General features: G+C 45.7%; 1 protein-coding gene across 6 annotated transcripts in view; it reads right to left on the reverse strand.

The window, feature by feature from the left end:
• Positions 1–15,715, reverse strand: part of PAX5 (paired box 5) — a 195,609-nt gene that overhangs the window by 72,650 nt on the left and 107,244 nt on the right. For all 6 annotated transcript variants that reach the window (XM_025432587.3, XM_025432589.3, XM_025432592.3 and 3 more), the window contains one exon: positions 14,257–14,386. In XM_025432587.3, coding sequence (XP_025288372.1) covers positions 14,257–14,386 — 130 coding nt within the window. The remainder of the gene's footprint in view (positions 1–14,256; positions 14,387–15,715) is intronic.

Below are 15,715 nucleotides of genomic sequence, written 5' to 3' on the forward strand. Positions count from 1 at the left end.
ATATAAGGTGGGAGTAGAAGTTCTACAGCCTCTCAGTGAATGAATATAAGAGCTAATTGAGATAAATTAGAGAAAGAACACCAGGGGAGAAAAGGTGGCAGACCAGTAAAAGTTAATGCATTTGAAAAGAAATAATAATTGTGATAACACCTTACTTTCAAATGTGCCTTACACTCACCAAAGTGATATGAGTGTGTGAATCAAAATAACCTATAAGGATAATCTTGGAAATAACTTAGGAGAGTGGGATTTGGGGCAATCAGTATCAGCCCCTCACAGTGGACATTTGTTCATCCATCCGCCCATTCACCAAACACTTCCTAAGTACCTACTACATTTCCAGTTCCATGGTAGGCTGTTGTGGGGGAAGGCAGGTGTCTTCTAGAACCTCCTAAGGAGAAAGTTAGGCTGGTAACAAAGAATTATAAATCAGGGAACAATAGAGTAACAGGTGGGTTGATCCCCAGGCGCCAGGTGAGGGGGACATCACTCTGATTGTGGGGTAATTAGGACTTCTCGGAGGAGGTGGCACCCGGGGATTGCTCCCAGGAGACTATCCCTGAAGGCATACAGGCAGACTGCTGGCAAGCCTGCTGGCTCCTGAGTTCCTCAGCAGATGTCATGAAAGACTTTTACAGGCAAAGCCCTACATCAGCTCCCATCTTCCCTCTTGCTGGGAGATGGGACCTGAGCACCTGGTATAGTCAAGGCAGCAGGGGTTCCATGAAGTCACAGGAAAGGGCACAGCTTACAGTTTATAGCTCACATGCACCTCACCACAGTCCCACACGAAGGGATGAGCCCCGACGGCAATTCCCACCAGCAGATGTGAAAATTGAGGCTCTGGCAGGTGCAAGACATCCACAAACCCAGCGAGGAGTATGCAGAGCTGGGATGAAGGTCTGTGATCCTGACCCCACTCAGCCCAGCGCTCTTCCTTTCACGGCAGGCTGCCGCCACCTCTGGGCAAATGACAAGCATTCTAAGCAGAGGAACCAGCAGAAGCGAAGGCTTGGAGTCACGCCAGGCATGGCTGAGTTGGATGGTGGTTTAAGAAAAAAACAGGCCTGGATAAAGCATTCCATTGGACAGCTTCACAGATGAGGTAGTCAGATGGCAGTGACCAGTCAGGCTGACAAACAAGGATGGGAAAGGGAAATAGTCCCGTTCTGGAAGGACAAAGGCTAAGTCCAGCATGGAGGGAGGAGCACTAGACTGGCAGTCAAAGGATGTGCTTGCTGTCTTAGTTTCGGAGACCCTGACTTCTTGGTCCTCACCGCTGTTCCTATGTGTTCACCCAGGGAGTTGCACTAGATGGTCCCTAAGGGCCTATCCGGCACCAAAGGTCCACCCTCTTGACCCTGGGCACCCAGGGAGGGTATGATTGCTCACTACAGCAGGGTAGATGGAGGAGACGGAGTGAGGACCAGCAGTAACTGCAGGCGCGGTGGGGACAGGCCAGGCAGAAACAGAGCAAAGGAGGTGCCTGACTCTCTCCCAGATGATGCGTCAGGCCAGGTATGAGGAGATGTGGAGTCCTCACGGAGACCCTTCTAATGAGCACTGGGGAGGTGTGGTGGACAGTAGAATGACTCCTCCACAGATGTGTACATCCTCACCCCCAGAACCTGCAACTTTGTTACCTTACAAAGCAAAAGGGACTTTGCAGACGTGATTAAATCAAGAATTTCGAGATGTGGTAGTGACTGGATTATCCAGGTGGGCCCAATGTCATCCATCACCAAGGGTCTCTATAGAGGGAGGTAGGAAGTCAGAGTCACGGAGAGATGTGATGACAGGAGTAGAGATCAAAGGGAGGGAAAAGAGGCTACCTGACCGGTTTTGAAGATAAGGTAAGGGGTATGAGCCAAGGAATGCAGGCAACCTCTAGAAAAAGCTGGAAAGGCAAATAAAAGGATTCGCCTCCAGAAAAAACACAGTTCCTTGATTTTAGGACTTCTTCCCCCAATGGTAAGATAATAAATTTGTGTCATCTTAAGCCTCAAAGCTTAATGCTTCTGGTAATTTGTGACAGCAGCAGCTAAAATCAGATTCAGGAGGCCAGTGGAATATCCAGAAGAGGGAGCCAAGCAGTCTGCTCAATGCTGGACAGAGCCCACCCCCTAGTAAGCATTTTCACCATCCTCTTGGTGTGGAGGACCTCCTAGGCTCTCTGGCTCAGGCCGCTTTCCTGAGGTCCAAAATTTTATTTTATCTTAATTTTAATCAAAAACTTGAAATCAATACTCATATAGCATTTACTGTGTTCCAAGCAGCGTTTTTTTGTGTTTTTGAAAATATCAACCCATTTTATTACATAACAGGTTTCTATCCCCCGTTTTATAGATGAAGAAACTGAGGCACACACACTCACATGCAAACAATTGAACAACTGAGGTCACCAATTCACAAGCGGTAGAGCTGGGATCCTAAGACAGGCAGTCTGGCTCCAGAGTCTATATGAGAGATTGTACAGTTTGATCAGCTTCCACAGACTCCAGTGCCTGCTAGTGTAACTGTGCTGCAGGTCAATGTGAGAGAGCTCTGCTTGGATACCTCTGATGATGTGGAGCTTATTACCAACAGAAATGATACAGTACAAAAGTTAGAAAATCAGCTCTGCTACTTACTGGTGCGTGAACTCAGGCAGTTGCTTTAACTGTTAGCTGGCACAAAAATAGTACCTATGTTTCATGGAATAAGGGATGAAATGAACCAAAGCACATAACAATTGTTCAATAAACATTCACTATTATTGTTATTATCTCCTGAGGCAGCCTATTCCAGCTTCAGAGAGCTCAAACTGTTAAAAAGTTCTTCCCTGCACTCAACTAAAGCTTGCCTCCCTGTGGCTTTCCCTGATGTGCTCCTAGCAACCACACCTCTTCCCCCACAGCCCTGAGCACAGGAGAGGCAGGAGCCAGGCCCCAAATCAGCTGTCTTAAGCCACCGGCACTGGGTGACAAGGTACCCTGCCTGCCCTCCTTCCTGGACCCTGTCCTCCGTCTGCAGTCCCAGTATCAAATACTGAGAGGGATTCACCCCTTAGCCCTGAAAAACTGATTCTCTAACCTGTATTGCTTGAGAAAAGTTCATGACAGTTCATCCAGAACATCAGATAGGATGGAAGTTCTGTCCCTATCAACATGTTGAGTATCCATAAAACACGAAATAAAATTTTCGAAAAATTGAACAGTATGAGGAGTAAAAATCCATTTGTAGGAAATAAACCACAGGTATATAACCTGATATCTATGCATAGAAGAGTTTCTGGAAAAACATGTATCAAACCATCAACTCTGAGCATCAGCAGGATAAGTTAGGAATGGGGTGAGGGGGGTATGGTCACATGCAGCTATACACACATATGCACCACTTGGCTTTATTATATTATGTTGTGATTTAAAAGGAATTATCGGGGCACCTGGGTGGCTCAGTCAGTTAAGCATTCGACTCTTAGGTTTCAGCTTTGGTCATGGTCTCAGGGTCATGAAATTGAGCCCCACGTTAGGCTCCATACTCAGCACAGAGTCTGCTTGAGATTCTCTCTCTCCCTCTCCCTCTGCTCCTCCCTCTGCTTGCATGCAGTCTCTCTCCCTCAAATCAATCAATAAACATTTTTTTAAAAAAAGGAATTATGAAAGGGGTTTGCAAGAGAACAAACCAAGCTTCAAAACAGAAGCTTGCAGTGCTTGGCTCTCCCAGAATAGCCTAGCCAGGGCCTCCTCCACAAAATGTTCCCCAAAGCTCACAGTCAAAGAGAGGCCACCATTCCCTCCTCGATGCCCTCACATACCATGGCTTCTCCCATAATATCTCTATTTTTCTTGTTTGTTTTGTTTTGCTTGGTACATTTGCCTCCCCCATCAGACTATGAGCATGTTGAGGGCAGGAACTCAGGCCCGGCTAGGGTCTGACAGGAAGGAGATGCTGGATTTTGATGAAGAGATGAGTGAGTGAGTGAGTGAGCCAACGATTGAATGGCAGCACTCAGCAAACTGCCAGGCACCGCAGTTTGGTACGTTTTCTCCTCCAGATACAGCAAGGTAGTGGTGATCTCTGACCAGGAGAACAAGCTAATGAAATCGCTATTTTAGGAAGATGGATCACAGCATGGGGGGCTGGGAAGCTGGAGGTCCAGGGACCTGCTCGAAAGGCTATTTGGAAAGGTCGGCTTCCAAGCTGCTCGCAAGTGTAAAAATCTATGAGTGCATTACCAGGACGGCCAGCCAGCTTTGTTTATTTTTATCCTACGAAATACAAGGTCAGAAATAACCACAGTACTTTCTGCTGAAATTATTTTTTTTAATTGACACTGCACTTTCCACAAATATTAATTCATTTATTCAACCAACAGTCCTGAGGAACACTGTGCTAACCTGAAAGCAAATCATATTTTCCTTTGATGTGCATTTTAATTATGGAGATGCTTGAATTGAATTTTGGCTTTAAAATGATTCAGACCTTTAGCTTCTCTGAATCTCTCTGAACATCCTTCCAAACACTAAGATTTCAGAATTCCAGGTTTCTATAGAATCTAGAACTGTGAGTCTATTTAATAATCCCAAACCAAATACTTTAAACCCCAATCGGATTCACCTTGGATCTTTCCAGAATGCAAATAGCCCTGTATCTCTGTGGAAAGTTCCAGTCTCACATGCTGAGCTTTCTCTCTGGGGTGTCGTCCCCTGAAGCACGACATCTAGTTCAGAGAGAGTGTGACATCTCTGCCCTGGGATGAAATGCCATGTTGTTGAGCAGTCTCCAGAACTTTCTACTCAGCACTCCAGGCCTTCCCCACTGGGTGGGTTACACACTGAGCTGATATTTAGGGAAAGCCACTCCAGGCAAGCAGAACAGCCTGAGCAAAGGCTTGGAGTCAGACACAGGCAAGGCCAGTTGGACAGCCAGCCTGTGACCAGCCGGCCCTTCTTGGCTTGACAGAGGGAGGTTTTCTGTTGGGCAGAAGCAGGAGCAAGAGGAGACAAGGAAGGATAGGCGGCCGGCATGGTAAATCAGCGAGCTGTCCAGGAGTCCGGGGCAAACGGGAGAGTGCTGCCTCCCCTAGAGGAGCAGCCACTTCTCAGCTCTACCACATGTAGCTGCATGGCAATGGGGACCCAGGTAGACAAGATGTTCAATTTTTCAAGACAAGTTAGACATTTTAACCTTTATGTGAAAACTCCTGACTTGTAAGGCACTTTTTAATTTAACTTTTTGACAGTCACATATTGACAACATTTGAAAAATTAAAAATGTAAATAGCATTCAGTAAAAAGTCCTCTTCCCACACCCAGTTCACAGCTTCTGCTTAAACATGGTTGTTAAGTTCCTGAGTACCCTTCCAGGCTTCTTTATTATGCATGTGTGCACAAATACAAACATGCATTCCCATTGTCCTGTTCCTTACACAAAAGGTAGCATTCTGTACAAACTAGTCTTGCTTTTTTCATGAATAATGTATCTGGAAGATCCTTTCCTATCAGGACATAGAGAGCATCCCCATTCCTTCCTACAGCTGCGCAACAGTACATTGGATGGATAAGCTACTTCAACAGTTCCCTACCGATGGACATTTGGGTTGTTCTCCTCTGATCTTTGGAACATTAGCCTAAGTTTTTTTTTTTTTTTTTTTTTTAAGTTTAAAAAACACTATGCAGACCAAACAACCTTTGGGCTGCACAGTGGGTACACAGAATGCCAGCCGAAGGAGGTGTTGGCTGTGGCCGGGTCTATGCGTTTATAGCCTGGATGCCTATTTGGACTTTACAGACACTTCAGGCCGGGTCACTAGTGGGAAAGGAAATCACTTCAGTGGGAAACGGCTTCAGGTAGGTACTGCTTGAAGATTCCTTGCCTTTGAGGTAGTAAAATCCCCATCACCAGAAGTAACCAAGCCCTGATATAGAATGGATCCCATGGTGGTAAAGGGATGGGCTGCTTAACCTCTGAAGTTAATTTCCCAAGAGTCCCCAAAGCCTGATTAAGGGCTGGGTCCAACTAGCAGCAGAGAGAGAACTGAGAAGCAGTCCCACACTTCCCACATCTCATTCACTCACTCATTTTACAGTTAAGAGGCATTGTCCGAGGCTGATCTTGTCAGGAATACCTTTCTCCCAAATCTCCCCAAAGCCTCTCATCAGTGGGATCTCAGATCAAAGGCCACCCTTTTAGAGAGGATCTGCTTTGTCTCCCAACCCCACTCACTGTCACTCTTCAACCAGCTGGTTTCTGCAGAACACCAGCCACTAGGAAGTTAAGTTGCACATTGTTTTTCTCTGGTTGCTTGAATTGTCTGACTCTTCCCAGCAGATAAACCTGGTGAGTGCAGGGGCTGTCCACCAGGACCACCAGCGAGTCCAGGAAATAGTAACGATTCACACTGCACCCTTTTTCAGAGCATACAACTTTGACACCCTAACATCTTCCATGGCATTCCTAGGAAAGCTCCGTGGCTGAGCCCTTGGTTATAAGATATTACACTGTATTGTAGCTTTAATTATATTTTTTGAAGCATCTTTGGCAGACCGGATACATAAGGAATTTCTCACATTTTAGTTTTTGTTATTCATTATGATTTCACTCTGAGGGAAGAAGTATTTTGTGGGGTCTGATTGAGCCTCAAAGGCTCATAAAAAAAAAAAAAAAACAGATCTAAGAAAGTGCTCCCAATGGGAAGATGAGCAAAAGGCCAGCCATTCAGAGTGGGTTGGCACTGGCCAGACCATTTTGGTATAAGAGCCCAGAAATATGTTAATAACTATCATTTGTTGAGTGTCTGCACGTGCCAAGCACTGTGCTAAGACTCTGCATGGACCATGCATGTGATCCCCACAGGAAGCCTATGAGTGAGTTCTGTTTGGGCTTCATTTTCTAGATGGGAACTTGGACATGGAGGTTAGTAACCTGCCCAAGGTCAACCAGCTAGAATATGGTGATGCTGGGCTTCAAGCTAAGTAGTCTGGCTTTCCTGCTGACATTCTCAATTGCATGCTAGAAGAAATGCCCTCTGGCAATTTAAACTGGGATTTTTTTTTTTTTTTTTTTTTGGTCCATCCCACCATGTAATGGGAACAGGCCACAAAGGTCAGGGCCCTGAGCAAGCCCTAGTTCCAGCTCTAACTCACTGGATGTGACCTTGAGCAGGTCACCTCCCGTCTTTGGACCTGGGTCTCCCCAGCTGTCAGCTGAGCAGATGGACTGCATGACCCTCCCACCCTGCCCACCTGTGGATGTTTGTCCAGAGGGAGGCGGGAAGAAGGCCAACATTGGATCCTGGACCCTCCAGATTATCCAGATTATCTTCTCCCTCAACCCACACACCCTCAGATGCCCCTGTGGAGGCACTCAAACTCTCACCCTCCACTGTCTCATTATATCCTTGCAACAGCCAAAGGAGACATGAAGGGCAGGAGCTGCCATCCCCATTTCAGAGACAGGAAAACTGAGGCTCAGAAGACAATCTATGTGCTGAAAGGCAGGACAATTAAGTGGGAAAGTTCACGTTTACACTCATCCCTCTGACTCCTAATCTAGTGCTCTTTCCTCTGGCCCTTAGCTATTTCTCAGATGAAAGAGGCAGAGGAGGGTAGACTTCCTTGGGCTGCCAAGTCTGGGTATTGAGGCTCCAACATTGAACCCAGGGGTGCAGCAAATCAGAGTTGGTGGTACTCATCTACTGCCCCACTAGTGGTCTCTCTTGCTCAGAGGGGATAGTGCCCGGGGGGCCTCATACCCCAGGGTCATCCACCACGCCAAACTTATTTGAGGAGAAGAATCTTCCCTGGGTCTCCTCCCTCCATGCTAGCTGCTGATGCAAAAAGATGGTCCTCAGGGGAAGAGGGCCGGCAAGGACACAGGCTGGCCTTGTTCCTTTGTTCTTCCAGGCAAAGGTCAGGTGGGCCAGCTGAGGGCAAGACTGCCGGGCCTTTCACCAGTAGGGAGGTGAGCAGAAGCAGGGAGCCTGGCACCCCACCTGCTGTCCTCGCTGGCAGGTAGGCTCAGCGGCTGCCCCATCGGCAGGCCTATGGCCCAAGGACACACCTGCAGATAATTAGTCCCAATCAGGATGGTCCCAAACTGCTGATGATGCAGAAATGAGCTGGCCATGTCACTGGTTTGCAAATGGTGAGCAGTTTCTGAACCGTGGCCCTGGCTGGTAGAGCACGAGTTTAACTTAATATTTAATGTGGCATATAAACGATGGAGAGAAATCGACTCATTCTCTAATGAGATCTTCCCCGCACAGCACGAATGTAAGGGCTAAGACGGAGCAGGACGGAGGCCACCTCCCCCTCACCCCCACCCCCTGGGAACCCCTCTCCTGACTCTAGCTAGTGCCCTGGGCTGGCTCACAATCTAGCTGAGCACCGACTACACTCTGGGCTTTGTGGAGGAGGGGAGAAGGTAAGGTGTGGGGCTGGAAGACTCTAGGTCTCCCTGGAGTTCAGAACTGTGTCAACACATCCACAAACTCAAGCAGAATTCAATTACTGCCCCGGGGTAACATGGAGGCCCCTCCTAACAGCTCTTGGGGGCATTCCTTCAAGGTGTTCCAACAGTTCTCAGTGGGGTCAGCCCCCCTAGAGGGTGTTCTGACAATTCTGGGGGGTGCTTTTCTACGACTGTGAGGCATCACTGCCTTGCAGTGGAAGAGTCCCCACGGTGAAGTTTCCTTTCAGCTTGCACTCCTGTCATGTCCTGCCAAACGGGACAGGTGAAAAATCTGTTTATAATTATTTGAATCTAGCCCTGAGCTTCATTTACATATAAATGTGAACTTGCAATTTCCGTGGTCTTAATATACACTGAATTTTCTAGGAATGCAACTACTGTGTAAACCGAGCAAAGCTCGTACCTTATTTTACTTGGAACTTTGCCAGGAGTTCTTTACCTATTCATAAAATCACACTCACAGTCTGAGTATGAGTCCCTAAGCCTGTTCAGGGCTGTGGCATTCACAGTGATTCCATGCACGGGGCAAGCCCCAAACTACTTCATTATGTCTTGCAGTTTAAACATGCAGAGAAAAATAAAAATAAAATAAAAATAAATAAATAAATACATAAATAAAATAAACATGCAGAGTATTTACTTAGGTAGGTACATAGTATTTAATTATAAACAATTTCACTCTCATTCTTCCTATATCTCATAATGAAGGCATTATTTTGATTTTATTTGAAATCAGATGTTAAAATAGTTTTTATGAACTTAATTTCAGGAGGGTAAAGGGGCCTTGCTATTATCTGCTATCCCAAGGGCATGCTGGGTGGAACTGGGCAGAGAACCCCAACATCACAGTGCCTCATAAGGCAGGGGAAGGACTGGGGAATCTTCTACTGAATCTTCATGATACAAGCCTCCGACCTGCCTGTGTGCATCCGTGCCTCTGTGTGTATGCCCTTTATATTTTTTCACACCAATGGGATCCTACTTCATGTAGTATTTTACAAATTGTTTATTTACTTAAAATATATATTTATTCATTTCGGCACAGAAGGTTCTACTTAATTCTTTTTAATTGGTATAATTGGTTGTATGGTTTTTTGTGCTATAAAGGAGCCATAATTTAGGCAGCTCCTATTGATGGAAACTGAATTATTTCCATTTGTTTGCCATTATAAATAATTCTGTAATTATTATACAGATAGAGATATCACTGTGTATCTATGTGAATATGTGACCTTCATATAAAAGTTCTGGGATAAAATAATAAAATAAAAGTTCTGGGTTAAAAGGTAGGTGTGTGCATTTAAATTTTTGATAGATATTGCTAAATTTCACTCCAAAATAGATTACACTGATTTGTAACAGTGCATGAAAATAATTTGCTTCTCATATCTTCTCCAACACTGGCCCTCAAGAAACATTTCAATCTTTGATAAGCTAATGGGTTTTTTAAAGTGTCTCATGATTATTTTAATTTGCAGTTTTAGAATCATGAGTCAGGTGTGTATCTTTCATGTGCTGTTGGACATCTGCATTTTTTTCCAATGAATCACCTATCCATATTCTTGACCTGTTTTTTTCTACTGATCTTTTCCTTATTCATTTCTAGAAGCTCTTTATATATTAAGGAAATTAGCTTTTTGTCATCTGTGTTCTCTATTTTTCCCCAACTTTATTCTTTGTCTTTTGGATGTTTTTACATACAGACAAAAGACTTACATTTTTAACTGCCATTTATTTTATTTTTTGTCTTTTATATTTGGAACAGATTTTAAAAGGACTTCACCACTCTAAGATTTAAAAGGTATCCCTCATTTTTTTCCAGTTTATTGTTTTTTTTTTTTACATTGAAAGTTTAAATCAACTTGGAATTTATTTTGATATACAAAGTGAGGTATGTCTCCAACAAGCCCAGCTGTCCCAACACCATTAACTGAATGATTTATCTTTACTGATTTGAAATACTACATTTATAAACATCACATATATTTGGGTCTATTTAAGGACTCCCTATGCTGTTATATTTGTTTGTTTACTTTGGTTTCAGTTACAAATAGTTTTACGGGCACCTGGTTGGCTCAGTCAGGAGAGTAAATGACTCTTGATCTCTGGAGTGTGAGTTTGAGATCCACATTGGGCATAGAGTTGAAAGAAAGAAAGAAGAAAGAAAGAAAGAAAGAAAGAAAGAAAGAAAGAAAGAAAGAAAGAAAGGGAAAGAAAGATAGGTTAAAAAAAAACCTCAAAGTAATTTTAATTGCTGCTTTATCATAATGTCTTTAAATAGGCTACAACTTCTGTTCATATCTTTATTTCAGAATTTTTACCTATCCTCTAGTGCTTATTTTTCCAGTATTTAGTATCATCTTGACATGTTCCAAAAAAAAAAAAAAAATTCTGCTGCTAGTTTCATTGGGATCGCTTTGAATGAGTAGATTACTTAGGGGAAACTGACATCTTTATGATACTGAGTTTTCCTGCCAAAGAACAAGTTATATCTCTCCATTTATTCTTTTATGTCCTTAGTGGAGTTTAAAGTGAGGTTTATTCCTCAACATTTGTTTTTTTTGGTGCTATTGTTAAAGGACTCTTCTATTATTTTTCTAGCTAGCTATTGTTTGTTTACTCGCAAGAAAGCTAATGGTTGTATTTATAATTAGAATACTTCTAATATTTCAAAATCAAGCATATGGTTATGCAAAATCAAGACATAAGGTGAACTTTTAAAGAATAGATCGAATTTTAAAAATTTTAAACAAGATTTATTTATTTATTTTTAGAGAGAGCAAGAGCATAAGAGCAGTGGGGAGGGGGTGCAGGGGTGCAGTGCAAGGAGGGGCAGAGGGAGAGGGAAAATCTCCAGCAGCTCTCTGCTAGGCATGGGCATGGAGCCTGACATGGGGCTAGATTTCACCACCCTGAGATCATGACCTGAGCTGAAACCAAGAGTCAGATGTTGCACTGATTGAGCCAACCAGGTGCCCCTGAATTTAAAAATGTTTTAATAAAATAAAATAGCTCAGAATTGCACATGATCATGAGTGGTCCTAGATATGGTAAGAGCTTTTTATGTAATATAATACTGATTTTTCCCAACAGCTTTTATCTGCCACCTCATATCTTGCTCTCACAGCCCGAGGCGGTCCTCCACAAAAATACTCCTTCAGCAATGAACACCCGGAAAACACACCTGTGTGGAAGGGCATGTGAAAGAGCCTTTTTTCTCTATTTTTCCCAGAACAAGGCAGAAAATCTTTCTTCTACTACCTGAGTGCTTTTAATATCCTACAGCAGATAATTTAATGTGTTTTTAGGAAAGATGAAAGTTAAAAGCAACACAAAGAGTAATAATGGGTCAGAGGCTAGAATTATATCTAAAAAACTTTTTTTTTTTTTAAAGATCAAGCATAAGTCTGACTTCACTCTGAAATACAAACAAGTGTTTGGTCAAAGGTTTACTGAAAACCCAATCCATGCCCAGACGTGTTGCCTGGGCCAACTGCAGCCTTCTGAGGGAGAGGACCTCATGGGATATCTGTGCCTCACTCTAACTGAGGCTCCTCACTCTCTATCCCTTCCCAGTGCTGACACCTTCCCCCTGCACAGGCTCAGCTGCCTTCAGGCTCTTGGCACGATCTGCAAACAGGGCCTTCACTGCTTCTGTCTGAGCCCATGAGGCCCAATGCCAAACCATAAGCACAGGTCTTAGAGCTGGGTTCTCGTCGTCCTGGTGCCTGTGTGACACCCAGCCCCCTCCCCCAAGGTTCTAACCCAAGCCCAGTCCCCAGCCTCCCTGACACAACCCATAGCCCTCCTGTACTTCCAAAGACCCTTGTCTCTGTAACTTCCTACCATGTCCTGCCTAGCAGCCTACAGGGACATTTTGCTACCATCCCCCACTGAACCCCTGGACTCTGGCCCAAGCACCACCCCCAAGCCTCTCCTCATCTGTCTCTACAGTACTTGAGACTGCTCCCTGTCTGCCAGCTTGGACAAACTTCCAGAATCTGTCCCCCCATCCTATCCCACTGCTCTTGGAGCAGGAGGAGGTATCTGCCTAACCCGGCCCTTCTAGTCCAGCTCTCTCGGCAGCACCAAGCCCAACAATGGTGGCCGGCCACCATGAGAAGGCTCTGAGAGGAATAAGAGCAGCAACTTATATTGGGTGCTTGCTATAAACGAGAGTCTAAGGACCTCACCTGTATGAGCAAATTAATCCTCACAACAACACTCTGGGTCAGGTGCTATTATCATTCTCATTTTAGGGATCTTTTTGAAAAACACAGCCCAAGGATGCCTGGGTGACTCAGCAGTTGAGCATCTGCCTTCAGCTCAGGGCATGGTCCTGGGGTCCTGGGATCAAGTCCCACATCAGGCTCCCTGCATGGAGCCTGCTTCTCCCTCTGCCTATGTCTCTGCCTCTCTGTGTGTCAAATAAATAAATGAATAAATAAATAAATAAATAAATAAATAAATAAATAAATAAATAAATAAATAAAATCTATAAAAATAATAAATAATAATAATTAAAAAAACCCAGCCCAGAATTCTTATATAATTTACCCAAGATTACAGACCTAGTCAAGGGCAAGTTCAAATCCAGCAGCGTGTCTCCAGGGCCCAAACTATTTATTTATTTATTTATTTATTTATTTATTTATTTATTTATTCATTCATTCATTCATTCATTCATTTTTTATTTTGAGGAAGTTTATTGTTACATTTTGCAATAATAGATGAGGCACGACTAGCTCCTGCTTCTCCAACAACTCAATAAAAAAGACAATTAATCAAGGATAACAGTGAAATTAAAATTAAAAAATACAAAAGCCGAAAGCTTTGGAGACAAAAACAACTACAGTCTATGTGTGGGAAAGCTGTGAATGGTTTTAGTTGAGCCTAGCAAATAGTTTTCTTTCCCCATCCCAAAGAAGCCCAGGGCTCTGAGCTGGGGCCTTTACAGACCTTCCCCTCTGCCCGGTCCGGGAAGCCGGTTGTGGACCCAGGTGGTGCCTGCCACGCTCTCCGGGCAGCTCAGTGTGCAGCCCCAGCCCTTCCCCTCGCGTGCTCCCACTCCGTGGGTTAGAGAGGCTGGAGCAGTGTGGACGCAGCCAGCTGACCAGCCAGCTAAGCCTGGCCCAAGATGCCCCGAGCAGCATGACCAGCGGCCTGGGCCTGGGTGGTAGCGCCCTCGCTGGCAAGCAGCAGCTTGAGGCCCCGGCCATGACTCGCAAGAAGGGCCACCACCCCATGCAGCAGGCTGTGGGCAGGGCCCAAACTCTTAATCTTTCTGCTGATAGCTAAAGAGGCTGGCCCTGGGCCTTCCAGAAAGACAGCTACTTTGCATACACCAGGCACCTTCCAGCCTAAACCTCTTGCCCTTCTTGACTCAGCCTCTGCCTGGAAATCTGAAATGCCAGAGACAGTCTGCCAGAAATCTGCTCTTTCTCAAGTCTCGCCAGCCAGGGCTGCTCTTCCCATGAGAGGAACTGAACACCGGGGCCCTAGCCCACAGGAGATCCCGAAGTCACCGAGGCCCCTCTGTCCTGGGCCTCCCCTGCCATCTGTCCCAGCCCATAGTCCGTGGGGCATTTGCTCTCCTCTGGCTTTCTCAGAGCAAGCCATGTCTCATCAGAGCCACAACTCCCAGCCTGACCAATTCCAGGACCTCATAACCTTATTAAAACAAAAAAATGGCCAGTTAAGTCCAAAAGCACCAAGCCACTCTTCCCACCATGCAGGCAATCTCAGTCTCTCTCCATCAATCTCTCTCTCTCTCTCTCTGTCCTCCACCCTAGGTGCCCTCACCTGTCACAATGGGATAGGACTGCGGCCCAGGCACGCTGCTCCCAATGTCGGCGGGGGTGGGACTGGTCAGGTTGGCCTTCATGTCATCCAGCCCTCCAGCCAGCGAAGCCATCGCTGAATACTCGGTGGTCTGAAAGAGGAAACAAAACAGAAACATCTCAGTATCAAGACTCCAAAGCACCTCAGCCAAATGCCACCACCACATTCTGGGGTTCAGCCACTGAGCGGGGCTAGCCCCTGCCTGTGCTGAGGCCCACAGGGGCTCACAAGCCCCCCGGTGTTGGGAAGGCAGATTCAGTTCAGTGGAACAGGACAGGAATCCAAGCTCGACAGTTCTCCCCAGGTGAGGAGGTGGGCAGGGTTCAGCGCAGCTTCACAAGGATTCCACCCTAGCTTCTCGTGGCCTGTGGGCTCCACGTGCCCAGCCCCAGCGGCCACCGACAGCTTCTTCCATCTCCCTAGATATCAGTAACCAAAACCAGAATGGAAATAAGAGTCTCGTTGCCAAGAGGAGAGAGAGAGAAGTTTCTGATTTCCAAGCTCTGAAACCACAGATGCAGAATAACAGACACCACCAGGTCAAGAGGAATGTCAGACATCGTCATGCCAAACCCTCAAATCACAGATGAGTAAACTGAGGCCCAAGGCGAAGAGGGCTTTGTCACGGCCACCAGGGTAGAGTCCCAGTCCAGGGAGTCTCACTCCAACCTCCAACACATGAGACCAAATGAACCACAGTTTGGCAAGTGTTTCTGAGTTCTGGCAGCGTACAAACAACTACATGCTGACGGGATGCACGTATCTGACTGAGCAAGTCCACATCGACGTGTGTGCGTGGCCCAGAATCATGCTCCTTTCCTTAAGCCATCTCATGAAATTAAAGCTTGTGATGAGTCATGTCCTTGGCATCCAAGCCACCATCAGCAGGGTCTCCAGACCCTGGGTCTTCACGCTCAGGGACAGATGAAATTAGAAGCATGAGTGCCAGGTCTCTTTCTTCCACCCAACCCCTGGGCCTATTTTCCAGTAAAGAAAGTATTTGCAAAAAAAACAAGAAAGTATTTGCAAACACCTAAGCCAAAGAATTTGGTTGTGCGGGCCAAATTCTGGCGTGAGCAGTTCCCTCCAGGACGCTGGCATAGCCAGCATTGCCACATGTCTGTCTGTCCAGGGCTATGTCCTCAGTAGATAGGGACAAGGAAGCAAGCAGTCTCCTGAAAGAAGATGCAGGTGACCTGGGGAGGATGCTGAGGACTGAGCCACAGGGAAGGCAAGCAGGGGAGCCACCCGGCAAGCCGCAGGCAGAGGGGACTCAGACCCAGGCATTTTCCTCGTGATTCTCTCTGCATATGAATTAGGAAGTACTTCTCAGGCAGCTCAAACTGGGGTGGTTGGCAGCAGTGAGTCCGTGAGGTACTGCAGGCCCAGGCACCCTGCCATGAGCCTCACGGAGGACAGC

The sequence above is a fragment of the Canis lupus genome, chromosome 11 (assembly GCF_003254725.2).
Source record: "Canis lupus dingo isolate Sandy chromosome 11, ASM325472v2, whole genome shotgun sequence".
Classification (NCBI taxonomy): Eukaryota; Metazoa; Chordata; class Mammalia; order Carnivora; family Canidae; genus Canis; species Canis lupus.